A 10873-nucleotide genomic window follows, 5' to 3' on the forward strand; every position below is an offset into this window, starting at 1 on the left:
CTCTTACCATATCTAATTTTAACAATATCTTTAAATTTAAATATCAAACATGAACTCAACATTCATTTGATATGGATCGCTATTTTATCCAGGCTCAACTTATTAGTTGTAAATTAGAAATCTATAAACCTAATCTAAGAACAAAGAGTGTTGATTACTTATGGCGCATTATCTGATTGTCATATGGCAATTAACGCAAGACACTAATACCATTAATTAAATTCGTCAATTCGTGCAACCGCACGTGTACTTGTGTTGGTAATGCTTGTGTAGATCCATAGTGGGGAAATCGATGATGTGTATTGGTCAAGACTTGGCAGGATCTCTAACCCCGTAAACATCCAACCAATGAAGCATGTGTTGTTTAAGTTCTCTTTCGTTTAACCTCTATTTACCATCTTTCGTGTTCAGTCATATTATTGACAATGCTTATTGCGGAATTTATTCATTCTGGTATGTAAGTTGATAAACTAGTTGCAGAAGATTTTCAGAAAAGTGAAAAAAAGAAGTGGAATGGATTTTTCCCTTTTAAAGGTTAGCAAAGATTATTTTATGCGATACATTTGTATACTCATCTCTGATAGCATGCAACTAAAATCAATGTCTAATAATTTGTACGATATCATATCTGCAACGATGGCTTATAAAAATAGTGATAAACAGTTTTTTTTACATAGAACTTCAATCTTAAGTCAACATAACCTACAAGTACGTACATACGTACGAGGACGCTTCAACGACAGTAATTGTCGTTGATTTGGATCGATAACGGAAATCTGGTTATATTTATTCATCCTTTCATTCGTTTTCCCCTTTGACCAAGTTTTTCAATGACAGCCGTTTTTACTCATATTTTTCCCAGATTTACCGATTATTGATGCTTATGATTTGATTGTAGTAACAAAACCTACAAGGCGGAAAATGATACTCTATTAATGAACAAAAAAATGTTATAGGAGGAGTATTAATAATGCTTTATTTTTGTAATTCCATAGAATTTGATGAACACCGATGACAAACTTGCGCTAAAGAGTAAGATCTTGCTAAGTCAATTAATCTTGCTAAGTTAGATAACTCTCATCGTGAAATATCCAAGGCAGATTGTTAAGCAGCAAACGACATGCAGAAATACGGAAATAAATCATCCGCCGAAAACTCTGAAGGAGATTGTGTACAATTGTCGAAATCGCCTGGAGCGTTTAAAAAGAATAAGAGGCCAAGTAGACGTAAACGTAGAAAGGCTCAGGTACTTGCTGAAGCGCAACAGTCTTCAACCGAAGTTAGTGAAAGCGAACCAAGTACAAAAAACTTTTTGTTCAGTCTACATAAAAAAGATTCAGAAGACAAAATCACTAAAAAGCATAAGAAGTCAAAAAAAAGTAAACAGAAAGTTGAGACTGATGATAGATCTGGTTTTAAACAGTCTGCGGAAATTATTGAAAACAAAAATCCTAATCACCAAAGTAGTGCTGAATCAAGTCAAATAGGCTTGGAGAAGGCTACCATTAAAAAATCCAATTCTAAAACGAAGCATAAAATTAGTCCCAACATAACTTTGACAGACTTCTTTACCCCTAAGGTAAAGAAATGTGTGAAAGACGTTGAAAAATCAGATGATATGAAATATGAATCGAAGAGCAATCGAAAACGTCGTAAAAGTGAGCATGCAATACTATCTGACAATTCAACGATTAATCCAGTGATGAGCTGTGATTCTTCTAACATTTCAGTAAAAAAGTCTAAACTAGACACAGGAGATTTGAAACCAAAGATTCTCGTATCGAAAGAAGAAGTTGCATCTAAAATAAACTATGATGCTGAAGAAAAGTGTCATAATACCCTTTTAGCAATGATACATGGCGACGCAAGTAGTTCAGATTCAGATGATGAAACAAAAACCACCAATGATGGCCGAGAGAAGCCACCGCGTGAAGAAAGTTTAAGAAAAACCCGTAAAACGACAGTTAACGAGATATTTACAACTAGTGATGACGAAAAAGAAATAGAATCTTCGGACCAAGAATCCATAAAAATCTCTAGACATCGCAATTTTGAATTAGCAGAAGAAGCTAAAGATGTCGAGGAAATGATTAGTGCCTTGGAAGAGGAAGAGCAACTTCCTAGAGAAACTGTAAAAGTAAGTAAACAGGAACAATTTGATCTTCTATGTAATGTATTTAAATTTAAAGATGTATAATCAACTGAGAGTAATACGAAAAATGTAGAATTAATACATATGTTGCATTGCTAATGGTTCTTTATTATTATTACAGAAATTGCGAAACTTATGCGTGAAGTTAAAACACACCGTACCGCCACAGCACATGATTGAATCATGTGCTGGATCTCGAGGTCCTACCAAAATCCAAAGGGAAGCTATTGAAAAACTAGGTCCTATCAAATATGGGAAATTCACTCCTGAAGAAGATGACATGATTGTTGCGAACTGGAAATCGTTTTGCAAAGTAATTCTCTTAGAAATGCATTCCTTGGGGACATCAAATTGTGTTTAAAATTAACTGTTAAAGTTCTTTGTTCCTTGTGGATTTAAATTAACTAATCTATTGTTGCCATTATACAGTCCATGCAATGTATATTGAAAACAATCAGTTACCGATTATCTTAAGAATCAATATTTACAATGAAATTGAATATCACATGATTCTCACATACGTATAGACACACAATTGGGATTCAAGAAATGTGAAGCCTTTTATGTACATGAGGCATCATCAAATTGGTACGGTAGCAAAATTTGAAGAAAGACAGAAATTTGTCCAGTATTTAGCAGCCGGATTACCATGGAGAACATTGTATAGTGTTTACTGGAGATTCCGAAATTTGTATCAGCCACATGTTCAATCTAGGTATGTTTTTATTTCTTCAATTAATCGTGTTTTTCCTGGCGCATTACCTTATCGGATATTTGGAATAGTGTGTATCTAATTCGTCTTCATATCAGTGGTAATTTAGACCTTTATAGTTGGTGGCAGATTATAATTTATAATTTTAAACTAATCCATATAATTATATTAGATACATTGAGACAAAAATGATCAATTTCAGGTACACTGACAAGGAAGACAAGCTAATAATAGCTCATATGGAAAACGATTCGGCTATTCATTCAAAAAATATTCGAAAATTTTCTGAACTGGGTAAAATTTTAAATAGAACGAGAGCTTCTGTTTGGCGGCGTTATAGATTGCTGAAAAAAAAGAAGAAACCTAAAAGTCAGTAATGCAAAAATGTATTACCCATCGTTTACGCATGTCCCATGTAATTAGAATTGTAAAATATGTCGTCATTCAAATATTTTCACAGAATATAATACATAATATACATTTTTCACATTCTAATAGAGGTGTATTTTTCCTTTTCAAAATATTCTTTTATATTAAGTTTTAATTCAACTTAGTCAATAATGTTGGATAATTTTCATTAATTTTAGTAATAAAAATAACAGCTGGTTACTACATGTGTACACGTGCATACACGTTCGTTTCATAATGAGCAACCACTGTAAATATAATCATATCTTTCCAAATATAGTACTTAAATATTGCATTTGAGTGAATAAAATAGTTGTGAAAGATGAAATATGTTGCCTAAATGCTGTTTTATTTAAATTAAATTAGATTTTATTAGGTTCAGATTTGGCATATTGTATAGAAATATACTCGATTGATATCATATATCGAGTAAAGAAGATAACTGGGAAATATCATCAGTGTCTGCTGTTCAATATTCCCAGAACATACAGGGCAATTTAAGTAGATACATAACAAATATTTTGAATACCAAAAATTAGACAATTTATGTTTTTTCAGGTATAGAGTGGGATTCTTATTTATTGAAAAAGTTTATACGAAATTTAATGCTGATTACATTGAGTGACGATATCCGTCAGTTAAAAGATCTATCCATACCACTTGTTGTGTGGAAAAAGCTATCAAAGAAGTTGAAAATAAATGAGAAAGATTTGAAGTATTTCTGGCTTGTGAAGTTGCATATGCAATTATTTTGCAAAGAGCGAGTTTACCTAAATGATGTTAAGATAAAAATAATTGAATAGTAAGTTACCAAGTATGATGAATTTTTTCATTAGCTTTTATTCTAGTTACGATATTGTCAATTAAATTTATACATATTATTCATTATGGTATTTTTATATAAAATAATCTAAGAACCGATGTCAATTTTTCATGAACTCTATTAACTTCTTTTTGTAACTAGCATCTATGCAATGGGAATATCCGAATGGTGGGAGCTTGAATGGTCAGGTATATCGAAAAAATTTGATGGCATGACTTCGACATTTCTGTCGACAATATTTAACAGTATGGTTCATGAAGAAATTTTTCAAGGCAAGCAATTGAGTGGTGAGTGTACACTCCAATTATCACATTATAATATGTATCCATAATTAAGGATAACGAAAAATTTATTACTGTATCCAAATTATAGCCTACACGATCTATGAATCAATTCCGTGGAATCTTTTTCAGAAATTGTGGAATATTTGTATCACGTTAAAAAACCACAATTACAAGAAGCTACCATGGACAGATGTCTGCCTAGAATTGTTTTTACAAAAGATACCGTCAAACTGTTAGACACAGAATTGGATGATCAACTCAAATTAAAGAAATTACTCATGGAAAATTCTGTTGAAAACTCGGCGGACTTTGACAATACTGGTAATTTCAGTTGACTGTGTCTGAATGGAATCTATTAGAAATAAAATATCTAATCAACACTACCGCATAGTATATTATTTATTTACAGAAATAACAAACGTATCTGACAAAACAAATGAGAGCGATGACTTAAACTCTGAATGACGATTCTTCCTGATGAGATGTATGCGGAACAAGGATAAATCGGGACTTCGTTTAATAGATACAAAACTGTTTTCTCGCATTCAACATGTAGCTGTATATTCCGTTCCGACTCAAGAACTTTTTTACTGAAAATAAATATCTTCTTTCGCAGGATAATTACTTGGTTTTTAATAGCCCACCTTTATTATACAGGGTGTGTAATTGAGATAAGAGTTGAGAAATCACACGTTACTATGTATTTGTTATTCAAATCAATTTTATTACATTTTTTTTAAATAAATCTACAACACGAATTCAATTAAGTTTGTAATAAAAAGAGTTTTTCCAAATTTTGCTTAGAATATTAATTTAACTGAAGGTATTGGCCAATCACTCCACATATTGGTACACAGTTTTAGCCAACCTTAGAGTCTTTTTTGATTGTCAAGGTCTCGAGTGCGTTTAGTCTCCTTTTCAATCGCTCTCTCTTTCGCTTTTTGATACAAAGGCACCAGTTTTCCCTCTTTAGCCAATAGTTTAAGCAACTCCATTATGAGTGGCAAATAGTTATGCTTTCGCCTGATGTTTTCTATTTGATATCTTTTAGATTTTCCAAGTTCCTCCTCTATGAGTGACTGCAAGCGAGCTATTTCAGCAGGATTTCCTGGTCCCACAGCCATCTTCTGTCGCTCGTACAACAGTTTTCGATCCGATACCAATGCCATCAAATTAAAATGGATTTCCCCTTCATTGTACCTGATGCAATAATATAAAAAATTTCAGTACATTTCATGATTGGATCATGAAGTACCTCATAAAAGTATTAAGTATGTTAAAAAGAAAGCTTCACAATTCGAATCATGGATTTATGTAAAAAAAATTTCGCTGTGATCTGTCTTAATTGCCTTGATTTAGAATAAATATCAGTATCAGTAAAAACGAAGTGAACGTTGTCAGTACTTGTTAATTCGCTTCTGAATGATTGGCTTTGCAGCCTGAACCCATTGGTCACCAATGGGGCAAGGTCCGAGATCAACAGGGCCCTCCTTAAGCCCGTCTAGCTCATACAAACGACCTTCAATTGGTAAATAGCCAACAAAATGGAAAACGTCTTCGTCTTTAGATGACTGCCTGGAATCGTATTCGAACAGGGTTTGCCTAAAATATATGAAGGTTGTATAATTCTTTCATGATTTCCTTAGCCGCACAATGTGTTGAGATGCAACTAACGAATGTATTTATATACCTGGAAAATGAGTTGTGCACTTCTCTGATAACATCACAATTACTCAGAGCTAAACCTCGCATATTGGCGTCAAAACTTTGGCAAAAATTTTTTAAATCTTCGAGCGTTGTGCCCAGTGATACATCTGGATGCTTACAGTTCAGTAAAATGCTTAGAATGGCTTGTGTTGCACAAGCATTGTTTATTACCTGTAAAATTAATGATATATAAGGAAAAAAGTACTGTGGCAGCATGACTGCAAGTTCTATTACTTCCGATTCAAAAGTCTTCACTTTGTACAGAAGGAAATTGTTATTTTGGTACAGTTGAGATTTATTCATTAATTATTCAGTATTATGTTACCTGTTTGGCAAAGAATATTTTCTCAAGACGGCTGTCCTGCACAATATTGCCAGATGGTTCGTCGTCTTGAACCCATTTGAATAGGAAAATCAGTCCATGTATCGGCCTGCAAAGTAATAACGTGTCAAGAAATAGCAAAGTTAATATAATTTTGAGGTTAACTTTCGTGCAGAGTAAAGTGACAATGAAATATCGGGCTTACTTCAGGTTTTCAAATTGCTCGTCATCAAGACTCCATAACTCTTCAACTTGTGCGCCTTTAACGCCTGTAAAATCAAAAAACAATACTTTTGTTACTAGGAAATGAAGAAAATTTCCAAAATGTCAAACACAATTCTGAACACTCATCGCGCCGTTGTGGTATTTCGATATTAAAAACTAGAAACAACGGATCGAAGAGGAAACACCAAAAAGTAATGATTGTCGATAATTTTTACACATTATTTACCAAATTCTTTGATTAATTCGGTAAATACACCAGGATCACTCTCAATGAGACACCAGTTTCCAGCAGATTCCGCCATGTTTTTTATCGATCGGATAAGAATTAAGAAGTGGGAATAGACAACTCAACCGACACGAGAGTCTAGTAGGCATGCTCCTGGGGCCACTGGGGCTTTCGTTTATCCCACAGCTTCTACAGACAACTCAATTTTTGCAGATAAATGTGGCAATTACATTTTTAGCCGCAGTGTTCACGGAAATTTACACTGTAGTTGCAAAATAATAATATATGATTTGAATGATCTACACTCTGGCATTGATCGAGCTTATTCTAGGTATATAATCTGCAGGGATGATTCGATAATTGCCGAAGTAAAAAATTTCGTATCCGGATTATGAATTAGTTTCGATGTACAAATAATACCGTTTCGCCTCTATTATTTTATTCTATTCTGTTATTTTTTGCATTTCAAATTCGACTTTGATTTTTCATATCATAAACGCATCATACGTTAGTGACGACTCGCACGTATGTAAATTCCTGGTTTACCCATGTCCGTAGTTTCTAAAGCCAAAGAAGATTCTTTGCTTACAGCGAACGCATCACGTACGCATCCCTCCGTTGCTCTCCGTGCATCTCCGTGCGCGTGGTCACGCGGTTTGGGGGGAAAGTGGAATTGTCGGATCGTGGAATGCTGAAACCGATCGGTACGCTCCTGGACCAGCAGGTCGGTATATAACCGGTGATCAGGTATCTGACTTCTCATTACGTGATTCATTCAGATTCGTTGTCCCGTGCGTGTCGCGGGCATACGTCTTTCAGTTGTATTGCTAAATTCGCGCACGCCTTCAGTCGGTGATCGCGTACTACGGTAGTTCTCATAATTTTATGTAACTTGTGTCAAACATACGTCGTCCATTTTAATTGTGCGCGAATCGTCACCGTCAGTTGGATAGCCAATCGTTGGGCATGCGAATAGTTGCAAGGTCAAGTTCCGTGCGTTGACAGATCCATATTCAAACCCGAGGGAATACGATCCAGGGCAACAGTTTGCATCTTTTATTTGCTACAGACAAAATGGTAAGATATTAACATAATAGTCCAGCGACATTAGCTCTGTTCAATTAATAATTTATGTCCAATACTCCCTCCGATTTTTCCACATTGCTGAGAAGGAAAACCTCATAATTTTCCGTCAAGTGATGACTACATCTTATCGGGAAAATTTCCGTCAAAACGGTTGTAAATTTCTGATCAAGGATGTAACTTTAAACTTGAAACTGTGCCAGTGTTAGTAACGTTAATTTTTATACATTGAACATTTTTAGCCGCCGAAAAAACATGAATGAAACTTTCCATGAATCAGAGTCGGCTGGGGAGTGATGTAACACGACGGATTATCGTGAAACTTTTATTCGAACGTCTCACTTGAATTATGTACCATTGTCACAACATTTTTGTTGCTGACTTGTAGAGATGAACAATGAATGTATTGAGCAATTGAATAATCTCTGCAAGATATCTTACACTCTAAGTGCCAAAATATAAATTTAGAGGTATATACAACAACTGTTCGTGCTCAAGGCTGTCATAGTTGAAACACGTATGATAATTCGAATATGTTACCATTGCTCGATACGGCCAAGCTTCGGAAGCATATTTACAAAAGAATTTGTATCCGCATGCTCTTCGAAAAACTTTAATTTTCAATGCTTGGCACGTGACATGTTGGCGACTATTAATTTGTTATCAAAATAAGCTTGGATACACTTTGAAATTCACAAAATTTGACCACTTATCAGTTATTGAAAATGTATTACATCATAGTCTGGTTTGAGTTTAGTAACAAACAGCTATCTATCGATATCTTACAGATTTGGGTAATTACATATCTAAGTGCCACTTGCTAGCATTTAAAACGATCAATCAGTCACTTCGGATTAACACATGTAGCGAATGATGTTCCACTAGACTGTGATTAGAATGCACTGTCAAACCAATACATAATATTCATATTGCAAGATTTCACAAACATTGTCATTAATATTTTGTTACAGAGTAGTGAAAAGGACATAAGATTTTCTGCAGTTAAAATGGCAGACTCTCGCATCGATATGTACGAAGAATCATTGGGATCCAATCTCGCTAAAAAGGCACAACAATCACCAGCTTTGATCATCGGTAAGAATCTGTGGTGTATAACACATACTTTGTTATTTGATCATAGTTATCTCTGACACTCTGCTTTAGATTTAACACTTAATATTGTAACTTCGTTAATGAAATCTGAATACCATGGCCACAAGTTTTGCTTTTAAAAGTGATGCTGGTTCTTTACAGAACGGAAAATAATCCCTGCGATGAAAGTCGCCTTCTCACAAAATTGTCATACTTGTATATTGTTTTATGTAATGATCATCTAATAATCAATTGACTAAAATACAATTCAAGAAATAGTCAAAACTTCAGTTATGTGGGAAATTTCCTATTTGTACTCTTCGACGACACCTATCTACACATAAAATCAATATTTAAATGCAATAATTGGTTACGCTGTATCACTTCTCTGTGATATTCATAAATTCATGTACTGTAACATAAAATTCAGATAGTAACTGTGAGTTTCAAGCTTGTAACAAAAACGTTCAGTTAATCACTACTACTGGGTACAAAGTGAATTGCTAATGAATTTACTTCTTCTACATTCAGGTCTAGTGGGTTTGGTAGCCACTTGTGCGATTGGAGCTTACAAGTACAAACACAGAGGGGCAATGTCGACCTCTGTCTTTCTGATGCAACTCAGAGTCGCTGCACAAGGAGTAGCTATAGGAAGTCTCACAATTGGAATGACATACTCAATGATCAATGACTACGTTTTACACAGGAAGAAGGAATGATAATGCATAGGTCCTCAATGATAAAGAAATAATTAGAGAAATGAATAAAAATTAATATACTCCAGCAATAGAACTTATGACAGTTACTCCTGGAATAATGAAAAAAATAATGTCAATAAATTTTAATTTTCTTTGTTAGCCAGATATTTGGCACATTTCAAATTCTATCATTTCGATATTCTATTTAGATATATTCTATAGTAACACTATTTATTTTCATCGCTAGATTTGCATAAATACATACGTACGAGTCGGTTCAGATGAAAATGTAGGGAATGTTCACAACATTATATCAGAGAACTTTTCGAATTCATAATTGTTACCTAGTGCAGGTACATTACAGATGAGGTTCTTTGTTTATTTTTATTTTTTTGCATAAGCAAATACAATGCACCCAATTTTGTAATATTGAATGAGATTATATATTTCAAAATAAGTACTTTGAGTTGATTTTCTTTCTATTTGTGGCAATTGAATACTGATTTTTATCAGTAAAAATAACAAATTTCCCTTAACAATTTACGATTTGCACAGTAATTTGTGATTGGAAAGAATTTTCTATACTCCATTTTACCTAATACTGCATCTGGACACCTCGTACGTTAATCATCATACCTATAACGTTTTATCAAATACTTTGGATTTGTATTATGTTCGAATAATAATGTGTATCTCAGTTAATGTATGAAAATGAAAAATTGTAAAGACTGGACCTTTTTTTCGGCAGATTAAATATGTTAGTTCTAATGTATGGCGAATGAAAAAAGAAAGAAAATATTTTTCATTAGTACCATAAGCTGTGATCATTTATTGTCAACGTGTCGACTGTGAAAAAATTTGTACATACATACATAATGTAGTAGCGTGATATTTTCAAATGTACGCCTCGCAATTTGTACGTTAATTACGTATTGTACAAATTTCTTGACGCAGGGTATGAATTGTATATTATTATAGCATCTCATTATATTTATTGTTGTATATATATTTCGTGTACAATAATACATACCTAACTGTTTATTTACATGCAAAAAATAACAGCATTATTATCTTTTTCAATGCACTGTCTTGTACTTTGAAGGTTCAAAGCTCAATTGTGATTAAGTATAAAATGAGACGT

General features: G+C 33.7%; 3 protein-coding genes across 4 annotated transcripts; 2 read left to right on the plus strand and 1 right to left on the minus strand.

Moving 5' to 3' along the window:
- The first annotated feature begins 280 nt into the window (after positions 1-280).
- LOC124175796 lies at positions 281-4971 on the plus strand. 2 transcript variants are annotated; one of them, XM_046556331.1, is made up of 9 exons: positions 281-534; positions 996-2137; positions 2274-2465; positions 2680-2867; positions 3067-3233; positions 3831-4074; positions 4237-4382; positions 4509-4700; positions 4789-4971. In XM_046556331.1, exons 2-9 carry the CDS (start codon positions 1121-1123, stop codon positions 4842-4844), a joined length of 2202 nt encoding a protein of 733 aa, XP_046412287.1. In that variant the 5' UTR covers positions 281-534; positions 996-1120; the 3' UTR covers positions 4845-4971. The 2 variants fall into 2 exon arrangements, with proteins under 2 accessions (XP_046412287.1, XP_046412288.1); XM_046556332.1 differs by lacking the exon at positions 281-534 and adding an exon at positions 583-779.
- A 111-nt stretch (positions 4972-5082) lies between these two features.
- LOC124175799 (ubiquitin carboxyl-terminal hydrolase isozyme L5) lies at positions 5083-7018 on the minus strand. Its single transcript, XM_046556345.1, has 6 exons — positions 6860-7018; positions 6614-6677; positions 6412-6517; positions 6070-6257; positions 5784-5981; positions 5083-5579 (listed from the first exon to the last, which is right to left on the minus strand). The coding sequence occupies exons 1-6, from the start codon at positions 6933-6935 to the stop codon at positions 5249-5251; spliced, it is 963 nt and encodes a 320-aa protein (XP_046412301.1). The 5' UTR covers positions 6936-7018; the 3' UTR covers positions 5083-5248.
- Positions 7019-7502: 484 nt separating this feature from the next.
- On the plus strand, positions 7503-10777 carry LOC124175802 (HIG1 domain family member 1A, mitochondrial-like). Its single transcript, XM_046556350.1, has 3 exons — positions 7503-7936; positions 8914-9037; positions 9566-10777. The coding sequence occupies exons 1-3, from the start codon at positions 7934-7936 to the stop codon at positions 9751-9753; spliced, it is 315 nt and encodes a 104-aa protein (XP_046412306.1). The 5' UTR covers positions 7503-7933; the 3' UTR covers positions 9754-10777.
- Positions 10778-10873: the final 96 nt, after the last annotated feature.

Source organism: Neodiprion fabricii, chromosome 2, assembly GCF_021155785.1.
Source record: "Neodiprion fabricii isolate iyNeoFabr1 chromosome 2, iyNeoFabr1.1, whole genome shotgun sequence".
Classification (NCBI taxonomy): domain Eukaryota; kingdom Metazoa; phylum Arthropoda; class Insecta; order Hymenoptera; family Diprionidae; genus Neodiprion; species Neodiprion fabricii.